This window comes from Scyliorhinus torazame, chromosome 23 (assembly GCF_047496885.1).
Source record: "Scyliorhinus torazame isolate Kashiwa2021f chromosome 23, sScyTor2.1, whole genome shotgun sequence".
Classification (NCBI taxonomy): domain Eukaryota; kingdom Metazoa; phylum Chordata; class Chondrichthyes; order Carcharhiniformes; family Scyliorhinidae; genus Scyliorhinus; species Scyliorhinus torazame.
This window is the reverse complement of record NC_092729.1, coordinates 82,285,500-82,310,003: the sequence shown is the minus strand read 5'-3', so window position 1 is coordinate 82,310,003 and position 24,504 is coordinate 82,285,500. Positions and strand designations below refer to the sequence as shown.

Genomic DNA, 24,504 nt, shown 5'->3' with positions numbered 1-24,504 from the left:
CCTCACTCCCTATTTCTGTAATCTCCTCCAGCCCCTACTATTCCCATCCTCCTGTTCAAATCTTTGCCTCGCCCCCTCCCACCCTATCTCTGTAACCTCCTCCAGCCCCTACAATTCTCCTCCTCCTGTTCAAATCCCTCCCTTCCTATCTCTGTAACCTCCTCCAGCCCCGACAATTCCCATCCTCCTCTTCAAATCCCTCCCTCCCTCCCTATCTCTGTAACCTCCTCCAGCCCCTACAATTCTCATCCTCATGTTCAAATCCCTCCCTCCCACCCTATCTCTGTAACCTCCTCCAGCCCCTACAATTCCCATCCTCCTGTTCAAATCCCTCCCTCCCTATCTCTGTAACCTCCTCCAGCCCCTACAATTCCCATCCCCCTGTTCAAATCCCTCCATTCCTCCCTATCTCTGTAACCTCCTCCAGCCCCTACAATTCCCATCCTCCTGTTCAAATCCCTCCCTCCCTATCTCTGTAACCTCCTCCAGCCCCTAATATTCTCATCCTCCTGTTCAAATCCCTCCCTCGCCCCCTCCCTCCCTCAATTTTGTAACCTCCTCCAGCCCCTACAATTCCCATCCTCCTGTTCAAATCCCTCCCTCCCTCGCCCCCTCCCTATCTCTGTAACCTCCTCCAGCCCCTACAATTCCCATCCTCCTGTTCAAATCCCTCCCTCCCTCCCCCCCTATCTCTGTAATCTCCTCCAGCCCCTACTATTCCCATCCTCCTGTTCAAATCCTTCCCTCGCCCCCTCCCTCCCCATCTCTGTAACCTCCTCCAGCCCCTACAATTCTCATCCTCCTGTTCAAATTCCTCCCTCGCTCCCTCCCTCCCTATCTCTGTAACCTCCTCCAGCCCCTACAATTGCCATCCTCCTGTTCAAATCCCTCCCTCGCTCCCTATCTCTGTAACCTCCTCCAGCCCCTACAATTCTCATCCTCCTGTTCAGATCCCTCCCTCCCTCCCTATCTCTGTAACCTCCTCCAGCCCCTACAATTCTCATCCTCCTGTTCAAATCCCTCCATCGCTCCCTCTGTCCCTATCTCTGTAACCTCCTCCAGCCCCTACAATTCCCATCCTCCTGTTCAAATCCCTCCCTCGCCCCCTATCTCTGTAACCTCCTCCAGCCCCTACAATTCTCATCCTCCTGTTCAGATCCCTCTCTCTCCCCCTATCTCTGTAACCTCCTCCAGCCGCTACAATTCCCATCCTCCTGTTCAAATCCCTCCCTCGCTCCCTCCCTCCCTATCTCTGTAACCTCCTCCAGCCCCTACAATTCCCATCGTCCTGTTCAAATCCCTCCCTCGCCCCCTCCCTATCTCTGTAACCTCCTCCAGCCCCTACAATTCTCATCCTCCTGTTCAAATCCCTCCCTCCCTATCTCTGTAACCTCCTCCAGCCCCTACAATTCCCATCCTCCTGTTCAAATCCCTCCCTCCCTCCCATTCTCTGTAACCTCCTCCAGCCCCTACAATTCCCATCCTCCTGTTCAAATCCCTCCATCCCTCCCTATCTCTGTAACCTCCTCCAGCCCCTACAATTCCCATCCTCCTGTTCAAATCCCTCCCTCCCTCCCTCCGTCCCTAGCTCTGTAACCTCCTCCAGACCCTACAATTCCCATCCTCCTGTTCAAATCCCTCCCTCGCTCCCTATCTCTGTAACCTCCTCCAGCCCCTACAATTCTCATCCTCCTGTTCAAATCCCTCCCTCGCTCCCTCCGTCCCTAGCTCTGTAACCTCCTCCAGACCCTACAATTCCCATCCTTCTGTTGAAATCGTTCCCTCGCCCTCTTCCTCCCTATCTCTGTAACCTCCTCCAGCCCCTACAATTCTCATCCTCCTGTTCAAATCCCTCCCTCCCTCCCTCCCTATCTCTGTAACCTCCTCCAGCCCCTACAATTCTCATCCTCCTGTTTAAATCCCTCCCTCCCTATCTCTGTAACCTCCTCCAGCCCCTACAATTCCCATCCTCCTGTTTAAATCCCTCCCTCCCTCCCTCCCTAGCTCTGTATCCTCCTCCAGACCCTACAATTCCCATCCTCCTGTTTAAATCCCTCCCTCCCTCCCTCCCTATCTCTGTAACCTCCTCCAGCACCTACAATTCTCATCCTCCTGTTCAAATCCCTCCCTCCATCCCTATCTCTGTAACCTCCTCCAGCCCCTACAATTCCCATCCTCCTGTTCAAATCCCTCCCTCCCTCCCTATCTCTGTAACCTCCTCCAGCCCCTACAATTCTCATCGTCCTGTTCAAATCCCTCCCTCGCCCCCTCCCTATCTCTGTAACCTCCTCCAGCCCCTACAATTCCCATTCTCCTGTTCAAATCCCTCCCTCCCTATCTCTGTAACCTCCTCCAGCCCCTACAATTCTCATTCTCCTGTTCAAATCCCTCCCTCCCTCCCCATCTCTGTAACCTCCTCCAGCCCCTACAATTCCCATCCTCCTGTTCAAATCCCTCACTCGCTCCCTCCCTATCTCTGTAACCTCCTCCAGCCCCTACAATTCTCATCCTCCTGTTCAAATCCCTCCCTCGCTCCCTCCCTATCTCTGTAACCTCCTCCAGCCCCTACAATTCTCATCCTCCTGTTCAAATCCCTCCCTCCCTATCTCTGTAACCTCCTCCAGCCCCTACAATTCCCATCCTCCTGTTCAAATCCCTCCCTCGCCCCCTCCCTCCCTATCTCTGTAACCTCCTCCAGCCCCGACAATTCTCATCCTCCTGTTCAAATCCCTCCCTCGCCCCCCTCCCCCCATCTCTGTAACCTCCTTCAGCCCCTACAATTCCCATCCTCCAGTTCAAATCCCTCCCTCCCTCCCTATCTCTGTAACCTCCTCCAGCCCCTACAATTCCGATCCTCCTGTTCAAATTCGTTCCTCGCCCCCTCCCTCCCTATCTCTGTAACCTCCTCCAGCCCCTACAATTCCCATCCCCCTCTTCAAATCCCTCCCTCGCTCCCTCCCCATCTCTGTAACCTCCTCCAGCCCCGACAATTCCCATCCTCCTGTACAAATCCCTCCCTCGCCCCCTCCCTATCTCTGTAACCTCCTCCAGCCCCTACAATTCTCATTCTCCTGTTCAAATCCCTCCCTCGCCCACTCCCTCCTTATCTCTGTAACCTCCTCCAGCCCCTACAATTCTCATCGTCGTGTTCAAATCCCTCCCTCCCCAACTCTGTAACCTCCTCCAGCCCCTACAATTCCCATCCTCCTGTTCAAATCCCTCACTCCCTCCCTCCCTATCTCTGTAACCTCCTCCAGCCCCGACAATTCTCATCCTCCTGTTCAAATCCCTCCCTCGCCCCCCTCCCCCCATCTCTGTAACCTCCTCCAGCCCCTACAATTCCCATCCTCCAGTTCAAATCCCTCCCTCCCTCCCTATCTCTGTAACCTCCTCCAGCCCATACAATTCCCATCCTCCTGTTCAAATCCCTCCCTCCCTCCCTATCTCTGTAACCTCCTCCAGCCCCTACAATTCCCATCCTCCTGTTCAAATTCCTCCCTCGCCCCCTCATCCCTATCTCTGTAACCTCCTCCAGCCCCTACAATTCCCATCCTCCTGTTCAAATCCCTCCCTCCCTCCCTATCTCTGTAACCTCCTCCAGCCCCGACAATTCTCATCCTCCTGTTCAAATCCCTCCCTCCCTCCCTATCTCTGTAACCTCCTCCAGCCCCTACAATTCCCATCCTCCTGTTCAAATCCCTCCCTCCCTCCCTATCTCTGTAACCTCCTCCAGCCCCTACAATTCCCATCCTCCTGTTCAAATTCCTCCCTCGCCCCCTCCCTCCCTATCTCTGTAACCTCCTCCAGCCCCTACAATTCCCATCCTCCTGTTCAAATCCCTCCCTCCCTCCCTATCTCTGTAACCTCCTCCAGCCCCGACAATTCTCATCCTCCTGTTCAAATCCCTCCCTCGCCCCCCTCCCCCCATCTCTGTAACCTCCTCCAGCCCCTACAATTCCCATCCTCCAGTTCAAATCCCTCCCTCCCTCCCTATCTCTGTAACCTCCTCCAGCCCATACAATTCCCATCCTCCTGTTCAAATCCCTCCCTCCCTCCCTATCTCTGTCACCTCCTCCAGCCCCTACAATTCCCATCCTCCTGTTCAAATCCCTCCCTCCCTCCCTATATCTGTAACCTCCTCCAGCCCCGACAATTCCCATCCTCCTGTTCAAATACCTCCCTCCCTCCCTATCTCTGTCACCTCCTCCAGCCCCTACAATTCCCATCCCCCTGTTCAAATCCCTCCCTCGCTCCCTCCCTCCCTATCTCTGTAACCTCCTCCAGCCCCTACAATTCTCATCCTCCTGTTCAAATCCCTCCCTCGCCCCCTCCCTCCCTATCTCTGTAACCTCCTCCAGCCCCCACAATTCTCATACTCCTGTTCAAATCCCTCCCTCGCCCCCTCCCTCCCTATCTCCATAACCTCCTCAAGCCACTACAATTCCCATCCTCCTGTTCAAATCCCTGCCTCCCTCCCTTCCTATCTCTGTAACCTCCTCCAGCCCCTACAATTCTCATCCTCCTGTTCAAATCCCTCCCTCCCTCCCTCCCTATCTCTGTAACCTCCTCCAGCCCCTACAATTCTCATCCTCCTGTTCAAATCCCTCCCTCCCTCCCTCCCTATCTCTGTAACCTCCTCCAGCCCCTACAATTCTCATCCTCCTGTTCAAATCCCTCCCTCCCTCCCTATCTCTGTAACCTCCTCCAGCCCCTACAATTCTCATCCTCCTGTTCAAATCCCTCCCTCCCTCCCTCCCTATCTCTGTAACCTCCTCCAGCCCCTACAATTCCCATCCCCCTGTTCAAATCCCTCCATACCTCCCTATCTCTGTAACCTCCTCCAGCCCCTACAATTCCCATCCTCCTGTTCAAATCCCTCCCTCCCTCCCTATCTCTGTAACCTCCTCCAGCCCCGACAATTCCCATCCCCCTGTTCAAATCCCTCCATCCCTCCCTATCTCTGTAACCTCCTCCAGCCCCTACAATTCCCATCCTCCTGTTCAAATCCCTCCCTCCCTCCCTATCTCTGTAACCTCCTCCAGCCCCTACAATTCCCAGCCTCCTGTTCAAATCCCTCCCTCCCTCCCTATCTCTGTAACCTCCTCCAGCCCCTACAATTCTCATCCTCCTGTTCAAATCCCTCCCTCGCTCCCTCCCTCCCTATCTCTGTAACCTCCTCCAGCCCCTACAATTCCCGTCCTCCTGTTCAAATCCCTCCCTCGCTCCCTATCTCTGTAACCTCCTCCAGCCCCTACAATTCTCATCCTCCTGTTCAGATCCCTCCCTCCCTATCTCTGTAACCTCCTCCAGCCCCTACAATTCCCATCCTCCTGTTCCAATCCCTCCCTCCCTCCCTATCTCTGTAACCTCCTCCAGCCCCTACAATTCCCATCCTCCTGTTCAAATCCCTCCATCGCTCCCTCCGTCCCTATCTCTGTAACCTCCTCCAGCCCCTACAATTCCCATCCTCCTGTTCAAATCCCTCCCTCGCCCCCTATCTCTGTAACCTCCTCCAGCCCCTACAATTCTCATCCTCCTGTTCAGATCCCTCCCTCCCTCCCTATCTCTGTAACCTCCTCCAGCCCCTACAATTCCCATCCTCCTGTTCAAATCCCTCCCTCGCTCCCTCCCTCCCTATCTCTGTAACCTCCTCCAGCCCCTACAATTCCCATCGTCCTGTTCAAATCCCTCCCTCGCCCCCTCCCTATCTCTGTAACCTCCTCCAGCCCCTACAATTCCCATCCTCCTGTTCAAATCCCTCCCTCCCTCCCATTCTCTGTAACCTCCTCCAGCCCCTACAATTCCCATCCTCCTGTTCAAATCCCTCCATCCCTCCATATCTCTGTAACCTCCTCCAGCCCCTACAATTCCCATCCTCCTGTTCAAATCGTTCCCTCGCCTTCTCCCTCCCTATCTCTGTAACCTCCTCCAGCCCCTACAATTCTCATCCTCCTGTTTAAATCCCTCCCTCCCTCCCTCCCTATCTCTGTAACCTCCTCCAGCCCCTACAATTCCCATCCTCCTGTTTAAATCCCTCCCTCCCTCCCTCCCTATCTCTGTAACCTCCTCCAGACCCTACAATTCCCATCCTCCTGTTTAAATCCCTCCCTCCCTCCCTCCCTATCTCTGTAACCTCCTCCAGCCCCTACAATTCTCATCCTCCTGTTCAAATCCCTCCCTCCATCCCTATCTCTGTAACCTCCTCCAGCCCCTACAATTCCCATCCTCCTGTTCAAATCCCTCCCTCCCTCCCTATCTCTGTAACCTCCTCCAGCCCCTACAATTCCCATCCTCCTGTTCAAATCCCTCCCTCGCCCACTCCCTATCTCTGTAACCTCCTCCAGCCCCTACAATTCTCATCGTCCTGTTCAAATCCCTCCCTCGCCCCCTCCCTATCTCTGTAACCTCCTCCAGCCCCTACAATTCCCATTCTCCTGTTCAAATCCCTCCCTCGCCCTCTCCCTCCTTATCTCTGTAACCACCTCCAGCCCCCACAATTCTCATCCTCCTGTTCAAATCCCTCCCTCCCTCCCCATCTCTGTAACCTCCTCCAGCCCCTACAATTCCCATCCTCCTGTTCAAATCCCTCACTCGCTCCCTCCCTATCTCTGTAACCTCCTCCAGCCCCTACAATTCCCATCCTCCTGTTCAAATCCCTCCCTCCCTCCCTATCTCTGTAACCTCCTCCAGCCCCTACAATTCCCATCCTCCTGTTCAAATCCCTCCCTCCCTCCCTCTCTCTGTAACCTCCCCCAGCCCCTACAATTCCCATCCTGCTGTTCAAATCCCTCCCTCCCTATCTCTGTAACCTCCTCCAGCCCCTACAATTCTCATCCTCCTGTTCAAATCCCTCCCTCGCTCCCTCCGTCCCTAGCTCTGTAACCTCCTCCAGACCCTACAATTCCCATCCTTCTGTTGAAATCGTTCCCTCGCCCTCTTCCTCCCTATCTCTGTAACCTCCTCCAGCCCCTACAATTCTCATCCTCCTGTTCAAATCCCTCCCTCCCTCCCTCCCTATCTCTGTAACCTCCTCCAGCCCCTACAATTCTCATCCTCCTGTTTAAATCCCTCCCTCCCTATCTCTGTAACCTCCTCCAGCCCCTACAATTCCCATCCTCCTGTTTAAATCCCTCCCTCCCTCCCTCCCTAGCTCTGTAACCTCCTCCAGACCCTACAATTCCCATCCTCCTGTTTAAATCCCTCCCTCCCTCCCTCCCTATCTCTGTAACCTCCTCCAGCACCTACAATTCTCATCCTCCTGTTCAAATCCCTCCCTCCATCCCTATCTCTGTAACCTCCTCCAGCCCCTACAATTCCCATCCTCCTGTTCAAATCCCTCCCTCCCTCCCTATCTCTGTAACCTCCTCCAGCCCCTACAATTCTCATCGTCCTGTTCAAATCCCTCCCTCGCCCCCTCCCTATCTCTGTAACCTCCTCCAGCCCCTACAATTCCCATTCTCCTGTTCAAATCCCTCCCTCCCTATCTCTGTAACCTCCTCCAGCCCCTACAATTCTCATTCTCCTGTTCAAATCCCTCCCTCCCTCCCCATCTCTGTAACCTCCTCCAGCCCCTACAATTCCCATCCTCCTGTTCAAATCCCTCACTCGCTCCCTCCCTATCTCTGTAACCTCCTCCAGCCCCTACAATTCTCATCCTCCTGTTCAAATCCCTCCCTCGCTCCCTCCCTATCTCTGTAACCTCCTCCAGCCCCTACAATTCTCATCCTCCTGTTCAAATCCCTCCCTCCCTATCTCTGTAACCTCCTCCAGCCCCTACAATTCCCATCCTCCTGTTCAAATCCCTCCCTCGCCCCCTCCCTCCCTATCTCTGTAACCTCCTCCAGCCCCGACAATTCCCATCCTCCTGTTCAAATCCCTCCCTCGCTCCCTATCTCTGTAACCTCCTCCAGCCCCTACAATTCTCATCCTCCTGTTCAAATCCCTCCCTCGCTCCCTCCGTCCCTAGCTCTGTAACCTCCTCCAGACCCTACAATTCCCATCCTTCTGTTGAAATCGTTCCCTCGCCCTCTTCCTCCCTATCTCTGTAACCTCCTCCAGCCCCTACAATTCTCATCCTCCTGTTCAAATCCCTCCCTCCCTCCCTCCCTATCTCTGTAACCTCCTCCAGCCCCTACAATTCTCATCCTCCTGTTTAAATCCCTCCCTCCCTATCTCTGTAACCTCCTCCAGCCCCTACAATTCCCATCCTCCTGTTTAAATCCCTCCCTCCCTCCCTCCCTAGCTCTGTAACCTCCTCCAGACCCTACAATTCCCATCCTCCTGTTTAAATCCCTCCCTCCCTCCCTCCCTATCTCTGTAACCTCCTCCAGCACCTACAATTCTCATCCTCCTGTTCAAATCCCTCCCTCCATCCCTATCTCTGTAACCTCCTCCAGCCCCTACAATTCCCATCCTCCTGTTCAAATCCCTCCCTCCCTCCCTATCTCTGTAACCTCCTCCAGCCCCTACAATTCTCATCGTCCTGTTCAAATCCCTCCCTCGCCCCCTCCCTATCTCTGTAACCTCCTCCAGCCCCTACAATTCCCATTCTCCTGTTCAAATCCCTCCCTCCCTATCTCTGTAACCTCCTCCAGCCCCTACAATTCTCATTCTCCTGTTCAAATCCCTCCCTCCCTCCCCATCTCTGTAACCTCCTCCAGCCCCTACAATTCCCATCCTCCTGTTCAAATCCCTCACTCGCTCCCTCCCTATCTCTGTAACCTCCTCCAGCCCCTACAATTCTCATCCTCCTGTTCAAATCCCTCCCTCGCTCCCTCCCTATCTCTGTAACCTCCTCCAGCCCCTACAATTCTCATCCTCCTGTTCAAATCCCTCCCTCCCTATCTCTGTAACCTCCTCCAGCCCCTACAATTCCCATCCTCCTGTTCAAATCCCTCCCTCGCCCCCTCCCTCCCTATCTCTGTAACCTCCTCCAGCCCCGACAATTCTCATCCTCCTGTTCAAATCCCTCCCTCGCCCCCCTCCCCCCATCTCTGTAACCTCCTTCAGCCCCTACAATTCCCATCCTCCAGTTCAAATCCCTCCCTCCCTCCCTATCTCTGTAACCTCCTCCAGCCCCTACAATTCCGATCCTCCTGTTCAAATTCGTTCCTCGCCCCCTCCCTCCCTATCTCTGTAACCTCCTCCAGCCCCTACAATTCCCATCCCCCTCTTCAAATCCCTCCCTCGCTCCCTCCCCATCTCTGTAACCTCCTCCAGCCCCGACAATTCCCATCCTCCTGTACAAATCCCTCCCTCGCCCCCTCCCTATCTCTGTAACCTCCTCCAGCCCCTACAATTCTCATTCTCCTGTTCAAATCCCTCCCTCGCCCACTCCCTCCTTATCTCTGTAACCTCCTCCAGCCCCTACAATTCTCATCGTCGTGTTCAAATCCCTCCCTCCCCAACTCTGTAACCTCCTCCAGCCCCTACAATTCCCATCCTCCTGTTCAAATCCCTCACTCCCTCCCTCCCTATCTCTGTAACCTCCTCCAGCCCCGACAATTCTCATCCTCCTGTTCAAATCCCTCCCTCGCCCCCCTCCCCCCATCTCTGTAACCTCCTCCAGCCCCTACAATTCCCATCCTCCAGTTCAAATCCCTCCCTCCCTCCCTATCTCTGTAACCTCCTCCAGCCCATACAATTCCCATCCTCCTGTTCAAATCCCTCCCTCCCTCCCTATCTCTGTAACCTCCTCCAGCCCCTACAATTCCCATCCTCCTGTTCAAATTCCTCCCTCGCCCCCTCATCCCTATCTCTGTAACCTCCTCCAGCCCCTACAATTCCCATCCTCCTGTTCAAATCCCTCCCTCCCTCCCTATCTCTGTAACCTCCTCCAGCCCCGACAATTCTCATCCTCCTGTTCAAATCCCTCCCTCCCTCCCTATCTCTGTAACCTCCTCCAGCCCCTACAATTCCCATCCTCCTGTTCAAATCCCTCCCTCCCTCCCTATCTCTGTAACCTCCTCCAGCCCCTACAATTCCCATCCTCCTGTTCAAATTCCTCCCTCGCCCCCTCCCTCCCTATCTCTGTAACCTCCTCCAGCCCCTACAATTCCCATCCTCCTGTTCAAATCCCTCCCTCCCTCCCTATCTCTGTAACCTCCTCCAGCCCCGACAATTCTCATCCTCCTGTTCAAATCCCTCCCTCGCCCCCCTCCCCCCATCTCTGTAACCTCCTCCAGCCCCTACAATTCCCATCCTCCAGTTCAAATCCCTCCCTCCCTCCCTATCTCTGTAACCTCCTCCAGCCCATACAATTCCCATCCTCCTGTTCAAATCCCTCCCTCCCTCCCTATCTCTGTCACCTCCTCCAGCCCCTACAATTCCCATCCTCCTGTTCAAATCCCTCCCTCCCTCCCTATATCTGTAACCTCCTCCAGCCCCGACAATTCCCATCCTCCTGTTCAAATACCTCCCTCCCTCCCTATCTCTGTCACCTCCTCCAGCCCCTACAATTCCCATCCCCCTGTTCAAATCCCTCCCTCGCTCCCTCCCTCCCTATCTCTGTAACCTCCTCCAGCCCCTACAATTCTCATCCTCCTGTTCAAATCCCTCCCTCGCCCCCTCCCTCCCTATCTCTGTAACCTCCTCCAGCCCCCACAATTCTCATACTCCTGTTCAAATCCCTCCCTCGCCCCCTCCCTCCCTATCTCCATAACCTCCTCAAGCCACTACAATTCCCATCCTCCTGTTCAAATCCCTGCCTCCCTCCCTTCCTATCTCTGTAACCTCCTCCAGCCCCTACAATTCTCATCCTCCTGTTCAAATCCCTCCCTCCCTCCCTCCCTATCTCTGTAACCTCCTCCAGCCCCTACAATTCTCATCCTCCTGTTCAAATCCCTCCCTCCCTCCCTCCCTATCTCTGTAACCTCCTCCAGCCCCTACAATTCTCATCCTCCTGTTCAAATCCCTCCCTCCCTCCCTATCTCTGTAACCTCCTCCAGCCCCTACAATTCTCATCCTCCTGTTCAAATCCCTCCCTCCCTCCCTCCCTATCTCTGTAACCTCCTCCAGCCCCTACAATTCCCATCCCCCTGTTCAAATCCCTCCATACCTCCCTATCTCTGTAACCTCCTCCAGCCCCTACAATTCCCATCCTCCTGTTCAAATCCCTCCCTCCCTCCCTATCTCTGTAACCTCCTCCAGCCCCGACAATTCCCATCCCCCTGTTCAAATCCCTCCATCCCTCCCTATCTCTGTAACCTCCTCCAGCCCCTACAATTCCCATCCTCCTGTTCAAATCCCTCCCTCCCTCCCTATCTCTGTAACCTCCTCCAGCCCCTACAATTCCCAGCCTCCTGTTCAAATCCCTCCCTCCCTCCCTATCTCTGTAACCTCCTCCAGCCCCTACAATTCTCATCCTCCTGTTCAAATCCCTCCCTCGCTCCCTCCCTCCCTATCTCTGTAACCTCCTCCAGCCCCTACAATTCCCGTCCTCCTGTTCAAATCCCTCCCTCGCTCCCTATCTCTGTAACCTCCTCCAGCCCCTACAATTCTCATCCTCCTGTTCAGATCCCTCCCTCCCTATCTCTGTAACCTCCTCCAGCCCCTACAATTCCCATCCTCCTGTTCCAATCCCTCCCTCCCTCCCTATCTCTGTAACCTCCTCCAGCCCCTACAATTCCCATCCTCCTGTTCAAATCCCTCCATCGCTCCCTCCGTCCCTATCTCTGTAACCTCCTCCAGCCCCTACAATTCCCATCCTCCTGTTCAAATCCCTCCCTCGCCCCCTATCTCTGTAACCTCCTCCAGCCCCTACAATTCTCATCCTCCTGTTCAGATCCCTCCCTCCCTCCCTATCTCTGTAACCTCCTCCAGCCCCTACAATTCCCATCCTCCTGTTCAAATCCCTCCCTCGCTCCCTCCCTCCCTATCTCTGTAACCTCCTCCAGCCCCTACAATTCCCATCGTCCTGTTCAAATCCCTCCCTCGCCCCCTCCCTATCTCTGTAACCTCCTCCAGCCCCTACAATTCCCATCCTCCTGTTCAAATCCCTCCCTCCCTCCCATTCTCTGTAACCTCCTCCAGCCCCTACAATTCCCATCCTCCTGTTCAAATCCCTCCATCCCTCCATATCTCTGTAACCTCCTCCAGCCCCTACAATTCCCATCCTCCTGTTCAAATCGTTCCCTCGCCCTCTCCCTCCCTATCTCTGTAACCTCCTCCAGCCCCTACAATTCTCATCCTCCTGTTTAAATCCCTCCCTCCCTCCCTCCCTATCTCTGTAACCTCCTCCAGCCCCTACAATTCCCATCCTCCTGTTTAAATCCCTCCCTCCCTCCCTCCCTATCTCTGTAACCTCCTCCAGACCCTACAATTCCCATCCTCCTGTTTAAATCCCTCCCTCCCTCCCTCCCTATCTCTGTAACCTCCTCCAGCCCCTACAATTCTCATCCTCCTGTTCAAATCCCTCCCTCCATCCCTATCTCTGTAACCTCCTCCAGCCCCTACAATTCCCATCCTCCTGTTCAAATCCCTCCCTCCCTCCCTATCTCTGTAACCTCCTCCAGCCCCTACAATTCCCATCCTCCTGTTCAAATCCCTCCCTCGCCCACTCCCTATCTCTGTAACCTCCTCCAGCCCCTACAATTCTCATCGTCCTGTTCAAATCCCTCCCTCGCCCCCTCCCTATCTCTGTAACCTCCTCCAGCCCCTACAATTCCCATTCTCCTGTTCAAATCCCTCCCTCGCCCTCTCCCTCCTTATCTCTGTAACCACCTCCAGCCCCCACAATTCTCATCCTCCTGTTCAAATCCCTCCCTCCCTCCCCATCTCTGTAACCTCCTCCAGCCCCTACAATTCCCATCCTCCTGTTCAAATCCCTCACTCGCTCCCTCCCTATCTCTGTAACCTCCTCCAGCCCCTACAATTCCCATCCTCCTGTTCAAATCCCTCCCTCCCTCCCTATCTCTGTAACCTCCTCCAGCCCCTACAATTCCCATCCTCCTGTTCAAATCCCTCCCTCCCTCCCTCTCTCTGTAACCTCCCCCAGCCCCTACAATTCCCATCCTGCTGTTCAAATCCCTCCCTCCCTATCTCTGTAACCTCCTCCAGCCCCTACAATTCTCATCCTCCAGTTCAAATCCCTCCCTCCCTCCCTATCTCTGTAACCTCCTCCAGCCCCTACAATTCCCATCCTCCTGTTCAAATCCCTCCCTCCCTCCCTCCCTATCTCTGTAACCTCCTCCAGCCCCTACAATTCCCATCCTCCTGTTCAAATCCCTCGCCCCCTCCCTCCCTATCTCTGTAACCTCCTCCGGCCCCTACAATTCTCATCCTCCTGTTCAAATCCCTCCCTCGCCCCCTCCCTCCCTATCTCTGTAACCTCCTCCAGCCCCTACAATTCCCATCCTCCTGTTCAAATCCCTCCCTCCCTCCCTATCTCTGTAACCTCCTCCAACCCCTACAATTCTCATCCTCCTCTTCAAATCCTTCCCTCGCTCCCTCCCTCCCTATCTCTGTAACCTCCTCCAGCCCCTACAATTCCCATCCTCCTGTTCAAATCCCTCCCTCCCTCCCTCCCTATCTCTGTAACCTCCTCCAGCCCCTACAATTCTCATCCTCCTGTTCAAATCCCTCCCTCCCTCCCTATCTCTGTAACCTCCTCCAGCCCCTACAATTCTCATCCTCCTGTTCCAATCCCTCCCTCCCTCCCTATCTCTGTAACCTCCTCCGGCCCCTACAATTCTCATCTAATCCTCATGCGGATTGTAGGGTTGGAGACGCCCCCAGGCTGACGCTCCACCTCCCGCGGCCTCCCCACCGAGCGCTGCCCCCCTCGACCCTCCGGACCCCTGGACGTACTCTCCACCCGGATCCGCACCGTCTCGCTGCGCTGCGACTCGATCCGTCTCTCCGACACCTCCGTGACGTAGGCGCAGCTGTAATCCCGCCTGCCCACGCCCGCGCCCCCGCCGGTGTCGAAGGTGGTGGCGTTGCTGCCCGGTGTGCTGGTCGCCGAGGCGCTGGCCTCGTCCTCCGTGCCCTGGTACAGCAGGAACGTGGCGTTGGTGAGGGCCCAGGGAGCTGTACAGGCGATTCTTACCGCCTCGCCTTCGACAAACGTCCGATAGGCTCCCTCGGGGGCGATCGTCGGTTTGGGGGCTCGCTCTGCGGAATCACAAGAAGACGTCGGGGTTTGGTAGGGTTCCTACTCAACCTGGAGGGTGATTGGGTATCTTGCAGAACCCCCCCGCTCCCCGTAACAAGACACCCTGCGCGTCACTGAGGAAAAATCTTGATCTTTGAACCAACGCCCCCCACCCTCTCTCCAAGAAGCTCCGGGAGCCCTTCCGCCTGGACTGAGAGTGCGTCCGCTTTTTCCCGATCACCTCCCCTCGTGACTCCGGGTCCGATGGTGTCGGGGAGTCACCCCCCCCCCCCCGGGGGGAGCCCGAACCAAAGTGGTGCTTTTCTTTGTTCTTTGTTCTTTGCGTCGGTCGCCGTTCCCCGACGCCGGGATTTCTGCGGCCCGGGTCCTTTGGGGCTCTCCCCCTCCCCTCTCGCGACCAATTGGGGCAGTGGCCCAATGCACAGAAGATGCCGTTTAATTTGGATAAATGTGAGGCGATGCGTTTGGGTCGATCGAACCGGAGCGGGACCGACACGGTTTTTGAAACATTTTCCTTTCTTTAAATTTGGAGTACCCAATTCATTTTTTCCAATTAAGGGACAATTTAGCGCGGCCAATCCACCTCGGGAAGTTGTGCGTGGCGTCTGAAGAGATAGGCGAGATACTAAATGAATATTTTTCGTCAGTATTCACTCAGGAAAAAGATAATGTTGTGGAGGAGAATGCTGAGCCCCAGGCTAATAGAATAGATGGCATTGAGGTACGTAGGGAAGAGGTGTTGGCAATTCTGGACAGGCTGAAAATAGATAAGTCCCCGGGACCTGATGGGATTTATCCTAGGATTCTCTGGGGGGCCAGGGAAGAGATTGCTGGACCTTTGGCTTTGATTTTTATGTCATCATTGGCTACAGGAATAGTGCCAGAGGACTGGAGGATAGCAAATGTGGTCCCTTTGTTCAAGAAGGGGAGCAGAGACAACCCCGGCAACTATAGACCAGTGAGCCTCACGTCTGTAGTGGGTAAAGTCTTGGAGGGGATTATAAGAGACAAGATTTATAATCATCTAGATAGGAATACGGTGACGTTTACGTTAATGATGGAAAGGGATAAGTATACACCGCAGGGCAAGAGTTATAGCTGGGGGAAGGGCAATTATGATGCCATTAGACGTGACTTGGGGGGGATAAGGTGGAGAAGTAGGCTGCAAGTGTTGGGCACACTGGATAAGTGGGGCTTGTACAAGGATCAGCTACTGCGTGTTCTTGATAAGTATGTACCGGTCAGACAGGGAGGAAGGCGTCGAGCGAGGGAACCGTGGTTTACCAGGGAAGTGGAATCTCTTGTTAAGAGGAAGAAGGAGGCCTATGTGAAGATGAGGTGTGAAGTTTCGGTTGGGGCGATGGATAGTTACAAGGTAGCGAGGAAGGATCTAAAGAGAGAGCTAAGACGAGCAAGGAGGGGACATGAGAAGTATTTGGCAGGAAGGATCAAGGAAAACCCAAAAGCTTTCTATAGGTATGTCAGGAATAAGCGAATGACTAGGGGAAGAGTAGGACCAGTCAAGGACAGGGATGGGAAATTGTGTGTGGAGTCTGAAGAGATAGGCGAGATACTAAATGAATATTTTTCGTCAGTATTCACTCAGGAAAAAGATAATGTTGTGGAGGAGAATGCTGAGCCCCAGGCTAATAGAATAGATGGCATTGAGGTACGTAGGGAAGAGGTGTTGGCAATTCTGGACAGGCTGAAAATAGATAAGTCCCCGGGACCTGATGGGATTTATCCTAGGATTCTATGGGAGGCCAGGGAAGAGATTGCTGGACCTTTGGCTTTGATTTTTATGTCATCATTGGCTACAGGAATAGTGCCAGAGGACTGGAGGACAGCAAATGTGGTCCCTTTGTTCAAAAAGGGGAGTAGAGACAACCCCGGCAACTACAGACCAGTGAGCCTCACGTCTGTAGTGGGTAAAGTCTTGGAGGGGATTATAAGAGACAAGATTTATAATCATCTAGATAGGAATAATATGATCAGGGATAGTCAGCATGGCTTTGTGAAGGGTAGGTCATGCCTCACAAACCTTATCGAGTTCTTTGAGAAGGTGACTGAACAGGTAGACGAGGGTAGAGCAGTTGATGTGGTGTATATGGATTTCAGCAAAGCGTTTGATAAGGTTCCCCACGGTAGGCTATTGCAGAAAATACGGAGGCTGGGGATTGAGGGTGATTTAGAGATGTGGATCAGAAATTGCCTAGCTGAAAGAAGACAGAGGGTGGTGGTTGATGGGAAATGTTCAGAATGGAGTTCAGTCACAAGTGGAGTACCACAAGGATCTGTTCTGGGGCCGTTGCTGTTTGTCATTTTTATCAATGACCTAGAGGAAGGCGCAGAAGGGTGGGTGAGTAAATTTGCAGATGATACTAAAGTCGGTGGTGTTGTCGATAGTGTGGAAGGATGTAGCAGGTTACAGAGGGATATAGATAAGCTGCAGAGCTGGGCTGAGAGGTGGCAAATGGAGTTTAATGTAGAGAAGTGTGAGGTGATTCACTTTGGAAGGAATAACAGGAATGCGGAATATTTGGCTAATGGTAAAGTTCTTGGAAGTGTGGATGAGCAGAGGGATCTAGGTGTCCATGTACATAGATCCCTGAAAGTTGCCACCCAGGTTGATAGGGTTGTGAAGAAGGCCTATGGAGTGTTGGCCTTTATTGGTAGAGGGATTGAGTTCCGGAGTCAGGAGGTCATGTTGCAGCTGTACAGAACTCTGGCACAGCCGCATTTGGAGTATTGCGTACAGTTCTGGTCACCGCGCTATAGGAAGGACGTGGAGGCTTTGGAGCGGGTGCAGAGGAGATTTACCAGGATGTTGCCTGGTATGGAGGGAAAATCTTATGAGGAAAGGCTGATGGACTTGAGGTTATTTTCGTTGGAGAGAAGAAGGTTAAGAGGAGACTTAATAGAGGAATACAAAATGATCAGGGGGTTGGATAGGGTGGACAGTGAGAGCCTTCTCCCGCGGATGGATATGGCTGGCACGAGGGGACATAGCTTTAAACTGAGGGGTAATAGATATAGGACAGAGGTCAGAGGTAGGTTCTTTACGCAAAGAGTAGTGAGGCCGTGGAATGCCCTACCTGCTACAGTAGTGAACTCGCCAACATTGAGGGCATTCAAAAGTTTATTGGATAAGCATATGGATGATAATGGCATAGTGTAGGTTAGATGGCTTTTGTTTCGGTGCAACATCGTGGGCCGAAGGGCCTGTATTGCGCTGTATCGTTCTATGTTCTATGTTCTATGTACCCTGCACACCTGTGGGGGTGAAACCGACGCAGACACGGGGAGAATGTGCAACCTCCACACCGACAGTGACCCAGAGCCGGCGTCGAACCAGGGACCTCGGCGCCGTGAGGCAGCAGTGCTAACCACTGCGCCACCGTGCTGCCTTTGGAGCTACTCAGTTAACGGTAGGGAGTTGGGGAGACTTACAGAGCAAAGAGATCTCGGGGTACAGGTTCAGAGTGTCATGGGAGTGCCCCTTAAAGAAATGTGTCCTATCACATGGCTTCGGTGATGTCATGGCGTGGGCGGAGCTGGGCTGTGGCTCTGAGAGTTTTTACTTTCGCTTTGAGTTCTGGACTGGGTTTGAACTGGACAGGGTGAAGGGAGGGTCTCTCCATCTTCACTTCGAAAAGCTGCTCCCAGGCTGCTTGGTAACGGACGAGGGAGAATTGCATTCTGGGAGGAATTCAAACCCGCTGTTTGGAAAGGGGACAGAGAAACAATAACAAGTCTTATACCAGTGAGAATACCGTGTGCTGACCGACCACACTTTTGAAAAGGGCTTTCTGGTTTTACTTGGATTTTGTTATTGAATTGGAACAGTTAAGGGGGAATTCATTAAGGGTTATACATGGATTACTGTAGCTGTGTGTGGGGACTTTATGTTTGTAGTTAATAATTTTTCCTGTGTGTGTGTTTATAAAAATGTTCACTAAATTCGTAGAATAAAGCTTGTTTTTCAGCGTGAGAATTCTGTTGAATAACCGCTGAAAGGCAGCCCCTCGTGTCCAGAGTAACCAAATTCAAGAAACGGTTAACGGTCAGGTGAACTCCGTGTTATACTTTGGAGTTTTCTTAACCCTGGCCCATAACAGTTAGAATTAGTCGGAGTTCGGGTTAGCGTTGGTTAGAGTTAGTTTTGTTTAGTTAGTGTTGGTTAGAGTTAGTTGGAGTTAGTGTTGGTTAGAGTTAGTTTTGGTCAATTAGTGTTGGTTAGTGTTAGTTGGAGTTAGGGTTAGTGTTGGTTAGAGTTAGCCAGAGTTAGGGTTAGTGTTGGTTAGAGTTAGTCAGAGATAGGGTTAGTGTTGATTAGAGTTAGTTGGAGTTAGGGTTAGTGTTGGTTACAGTTAGTTTTGTTTTGTTAGTGTTGGTTATAGTTAGTTTTGTTTAGTTAGTGTTGGTTAGAGTTAGTCATTGTTCGGGTCAGTGTTGGTTAGAGTTAGTTTCAGTCAGTTAGTGTTCGTTAGAGTTAGTTGGAATTCGGGTTAGTGTTGATTAGAGTTAGTTTCAGTCAGTTAGTGTTGGTTAGAGATGGTTGGAGTTAGTGTTGGTTAGAGTTGGTTCTGGCAGTTAGTGTTGGTTAGAGTTAGTCGGAGTTAGGGTTAGTGTTGGTTAGAGTTAGTTCGGTCAGTTAGTATGGTTAGAGCTAGTCGGAGTTAGCGTCAGTGTTGGTTAGAGTTAGTTTCGGTCAGTTAGTGTTTAGAGTTAGTCGGAGTTAGGGTGAGTGTTGGTTAGGGTTAGTTGGAGTTAGGATTAGTGGTGGTTACAGTTAGTTTTGGTTAGTTAGTGTGGATAGTGTTAATTTTGTTTAGTTAGTGTTGGTTAGAGTTAGTTGGAGTTAGGGTTAGTGTTAGTTACAGTTAGTTTGTTTAGTTAGTGTTGGTTAGAGTTAGTCGGAGTTAGGGTTAGAGTTGGTTACAGTTAGTTTTGTTTAGTTAGTGTTGGTTAGAGTTAGTCGGAGTTAGGGTTAGTGTTGGTTAGGGTTAGTTTGTTTAGTTAGTGTTGGTTAGAGTTAGTCGGAGTTAGGGTTAGTGTTGGTTAGGGTTAGTTTGTTTAGTTAGTGTTGGTTAGAGTTAGTTTGTTTAGTTAGTGTTGGTTAGAGTTAGTCGGAGTTAGGGTTAGTGTTAGTTAGGGTTAGTTTTGATCAGTTAGTGTTGGTTGGAGTTAGTTAGGATTAGTGTGTACGTTTGACGAGCAGATTACTAAGACACGAAAGATTGCTCGTACCGATTACCGTGACGGCCACCGTCTCGCTCTGCGCCGAGAGCACGTCCGATCCCGGTGCCCACGCCCAATAGGAGCAGGTGTACACCTGGGTGCCAATCGCCACCTCCTCCCGCAGCTGGAAGACGACGAACTTGCTCCAGGACTGGGCCCGCTGCGTCTGCAGCGGTTCCTCCGCGCCAAGCCGGGACAGGCTAAACCGGCGCCCCCTCCTCGCCCCTTCCGCCACGCACACCAGCTCCACGCTTTCGCCCCTCACGAAGACCGGGACCTGTAGCTGAAGGTAGAGTGTTGGCCGAGCCGGTGCCTCTAGAGAGAGAGAGAGAGAGAGAGACACACGGACAATCTGTGACCGGGAAGGAGAGTTTCACACGAAAAGGTAACTGAGCAGTTTTAAATGGAGCGGCAAATCTCGTCCCCGGTGCATTGGTGAACACAGGGGTCGCCTGGTTGTATGTGACCCGGGAAACTGCTTTAACAGCTGAGGGACTGAAAATGACAGCCCGGGAACAGGCCCTTCGCCCCTCCCAGCCTGCGCCGATCCAGATCCCCTATCTAAACCTGTCGCCTATTTTCCAAGGATCTACTTCCCCCTGTTCCCCGCCCGTTCATATATCTGTCTAGACGCATCTTGAATGATGCTATCGTGCCCGCCTCTACCACCTCCGCTGGCAAAGCGTTCCAGGCACCCTCTGCGTAAAAAACTTTCCCCGCACATCTCCCTTAAACTTTCCCCCTCTCACCTTGAAATCGGGACCCCCTCGTAATTGGCACCCCCGCTCTTGGAAAAAGCGTGTTGCGATCCACCCCCCTGTCCATACCTCTCAGAATTTTGTAGACCTCAATCAGGTCCCCCCTCTCAACCTCCGTCTTTCCAACGAAAACAATCCTAATCTACTCAACCTCTCTTCGTAGCTAGCACCCTCCATACCAGGCAACATCCCGGTGAACCTCCTCTGCACCCTCTCGAAAGCATCCACATCCTTCTGGTAATGTGGCGACCAGAACGGCACGCAGTATTCCAAATGTGGCCTAACCAAAGTCCTGTACAACTGTAACATGACCTGCCGACTCTTGTACTCAATACCCCGTCCGATGAAGGCAAGTAGGCCGTAGGCCTTCTTGACCACTCTGTCGACCTGCGTTGTCACCTTCAGGGTACAATGGACCTGAACTCCCAGATCTCTCATGTACAATCTTAGTGTCACAAGTAGGCTTACATTAACCCGGCACTGACGTTACTGTGAAAATCCCCTCGTCGCCACATTAATAATAATCTTTATTAGTGTCACAAGTGGGCTCACATTAACCCGGCACTGACATTACTGTGAAAATACCCTCATCGCCACATTAATAATAATCTTTATTAGTGTCACAAGTAGGCTCACATTAACCCGGCACTGACGTTACTGTGAAAATCCCCTCGTCGCCACATTAATAATAATCTTTATTAGTGTCACAAGTAGGTTTACATTAACCTGGCACTGACGTTACTGTGAAAATACCCTCATCGCCACATTAATAATAATCTTTATTAGTGTCACAAGTAGGCTCACATTAACCCGGCACTGACGTTACTGTGAAAATCCCCTCGTCGTCACATTGATAATAATCTTTATTAGTGTCACAAGTAGGTTTACATTAACCTGGCACTGACGTTACTGTGAAAATCCCCTCGTCGCCACATTAATAATAATCTTTATTAGTGTCACGAGTAGGCTTACATTAACGCGGCACTGACGTTACTGTGAAAATCCCCTCGTCGCCACATTAATAATAATCTTTATTAGTGTCACAAGTAGGCTCACATTAACCCAGCACTGACGTTACTGTGAAAATCCCCTCGTCGCCACATTAATAATAATCTTTATTAGTGTCACAAGTAGGTTTACATTAACCCGGCACTGACGTTACTGTGAAAATCCCCTCGTCGCCACATTAATAATAATCTTTATTAGTGTCACAAGTAGGTTTACATTAACCCGGCACTGACGTTACTGTGAAAAGCCCCTCGTCGCCACATTAATAATAATCTTTATTAGTGTCACAAGTCGGCTTACATTAACCCGGCACTGACGTTACTGTGAAAGTCCCCTCGTCGCCACATTAATAATAATCTTTATTAGTGTCACAAGTAGGTTTACATTAACGCGGCACTGACGTTACTGTGAAAATATCCTCGTCGCCACATTAATAATAATCTTTATTAGTGTCACAAGTAGGTTTACATTAACCCGGCACTGACGTTACTGTGAAAATCCCCTCGTCGCCACATTAATAATAATCTTTATTAGTGTCACAAGTAGGTTTACATTAACCCGGCACTGACGTTACTGTGAAAATCCCCTCGTCGCCACATTAATAATAATCTTTATTAGTGTCACAAGACGGCTCACATTAACCCGGCACTGACGTTACTGTGAAAATACCCTCGTCGCCACATTAATAATAATCTTTATTAGTGTCACAAGTAGGTTTACATTAACCCGGCACTGACGTTACTGTGAAAATACCCTCGTCGCCACATTAATAATAATCTTTATTAGTGTCACAAGTAGGTTTACATTAACCCGGCACTGACGTTACTGTGAAAGTCCCCTCGTCGCCACATTAGTAATAATCTTTATTAGTGTCACAAGTAGGTTTACATTAACCAGGCACTGACGTTACTGTGAAAGTCCCCTCGTCGCCACATTAGTAATAATCTTTATTAGTGTCACAAGTAGGTTTACATTAACCCAGCACTGACGTTACTGTGAAAATACCCTCGTCGCCACATTAATAATAATCTTTATTAGTGTCACAAGTAGGTTTACATTAACCCGGCACTGACGTTACTGTGAAAGTCCCCTCGTCGCCACATTAGTAATAATCTTTATTAGCGTCACAAGTAGGCTTACATTAACCCGGCACTGACGTTACTGTGAAAATCCCCTCGTCGCCACATTAATAATAATCTTTATTAGTGTCACAAGTAGGTTTACATTAACCCGGCACTGACGTTACTGTGAAAATCCCCTCGTCGCCACATTAATAATAATCTTTATTAGTGTCACAAGTAGGTTTACATTAACCCGGCACTGACGTTACTGTGAAAAGCCCCTCGTCGCCACATTAATAATAATCTTTATTAGTGTCACAAGTCGGCTTACATTAACCCGGCACTGACGTTACTGTGAAAGTCCCCTCGTCGCCACATTAATAATAATCTTTATTAGTGTCACAAGTAGGTTTACATTAACGCGGCACTGACGTTACTGTGAAAATATCCTCGTCGCCACATTAATAATAATCTTTATTAGTGTCACAAGTAGGTTTACATTAACCCGGCACTGACGTTACTGTGAAAATCCCCTCGTCGCCACATTAATAATAATCTTTATTAGTGTCACAAGTAGGTTTACATTAACCCGGCACTGACGTTACTGTGAAAATCCCCTCGTCGCCACATTAATAATAATCTTTATTAGTGTCACAAGACGGCTCACATTAACCCGGCACTGACGTTACTGTGAAAATACCCTCGTCGCCACATTAATAATAATCTTTATTAGTGTCACAAGTAGGTTTACATTAACCCGGCACTGACGTTACTGTGAAAATACCCTCGTCGCCACATTAATAATAATCTTTATTAGTGTCACAAGTAGGTTTACATTAACCCGGCACTGACGTTACTGTGAAAGTCCCCTCGTCGCCACATTAGTAATAATCTTTATTAGTGTCACAAGTAGGTTTACATTAACCCAGCACTGACGTTACTGTGAAAATACCCTCGTCGCCACATTAATAATAATCTTTATTAGTGTCACAAGTAGGTTTACATTAACCCGGCACTGACGTTACTGTGAAAGTCCCCTCGTCGCCACATTAGTAATAATCTTTATTAGCGTCACAAGTAGGCTTACATTAACCCGGCACTGACGTTACTGTGAAAATACCCTCGTCGCCACATTAATAATAATCTTTATTAGAGTCACAAGTAGGCTTACATTAACCCGGCACTGACGTTACTGTGAAAGTCCCCTCGTCGCCACATTAGTAATAATCTTTATTAGCGTCACAAGTAGGCTTACATTAACCCGGCAGTGACGTTACTGTGAAAATCCCCTCGTCGCCACATTAATAATAATCTTTATTAGTGTCACAAGTAGGTTTACATTAACCCGGCACTGACGTTACTGTGAAAGTCCCCTCGTCGCCACATTAGTAATAATCTTCATTAGCGTCACAAGTAGGCTTACATTAACCCGGCAGTGACGTTACTGTGAAAATCCCCTCGTCGCCACATTAATAATAATCTTTATTAGAGTCACAAGTAGGCTTGCATTAACCCGGCACTGACGTTACTGTGAAAATCCCCTCGTCGCCACATTAATAATAATCTTTATTAGAGTCACAAGTAGGCTTACATTAACCCGGCAGTGACGTTACTGTGAAAATCCCCTCGTCGCCACATTAATAATAATCTTTATTAGAGTCACAAGTAGGCTTACATTAACCCGGCACTGACGTTACTGTGAAAATCCCCTCGTCGCCACATTAATAATAATCTTTATTAGTGTCACAAGTAGGTTTACATTAACCCGGCACTGACGTTACTGTGAAAATCCCCTCGTCGCCACATTAATAATAATCTTTATTAGTGTCACAAGTAGGTTTACATTAACCCGGCACTGACGTTACTGTGAAAATCCCCTCGTCGCCACATTAATAATAATCTTTATTAGTGTCACAAGTAGGTTTACATTAACCCGGCACTGACGTTACTGTGAAAATACCCTCGTCGCCACATTAATAATAATCTTTATTAGTGTCACAAGTAGGCTTACATTAACCCGGCACTGACGTTACTGTGAAAATCCCCTCGTCGCCACATTGATAATAATCTTTATTAGTGTCACAAGTAGGCTTACATTAACCCGGCACTGACGTTACTGTGAAAATCCACTCGTCGCCACATTAATAATAATATTTATTAGTGTCACAAGTAGGCTTACATTAACCCGGCACTGACGTTACTGTGAAAATACCCTCGTCGCCACATTGATAATAATCTTTATTAGTGTCACAAGTCGGCTCACATTAACCCGGCACTGACGTTACTGTGAAAAGCCCCTCGTCGCCACATTAATAATAATCTT

General features: G+C 50.9%; 1 protein-coding gene across 5 annotated transcripts in view; it reads right to left on the bottom strand.

The window, feature by feature from the left end:
* LOC140399634 (alpha-1B-glycoprotein-like) overlaps nt 1–24,504 on the bottom strand; it is a 149,254-nt gene that overhangs the window by 110,525 nt on the left and 14,225 nt on the right. For all 5 annotated transcript variants that reach the window (XM_072489175.1, XM_072489171.1, XM_072489173.1 and 2 more), the window contains exons 4-5: nt 19,364–19,669; nt 13,807–14,112 (exon numbers count right to left, since the gene is read on the bottom strand). In XM_072489175.1, coding sequence (XP_072345276.1) covers nt 13,807–14,112; nt 19,364–19,669 — 612 coding nt within the window. The remainder of the gene's footprint in view (nt 1–13,806; nt 14,113–19,363; nt 19,670–24,504) is intronic.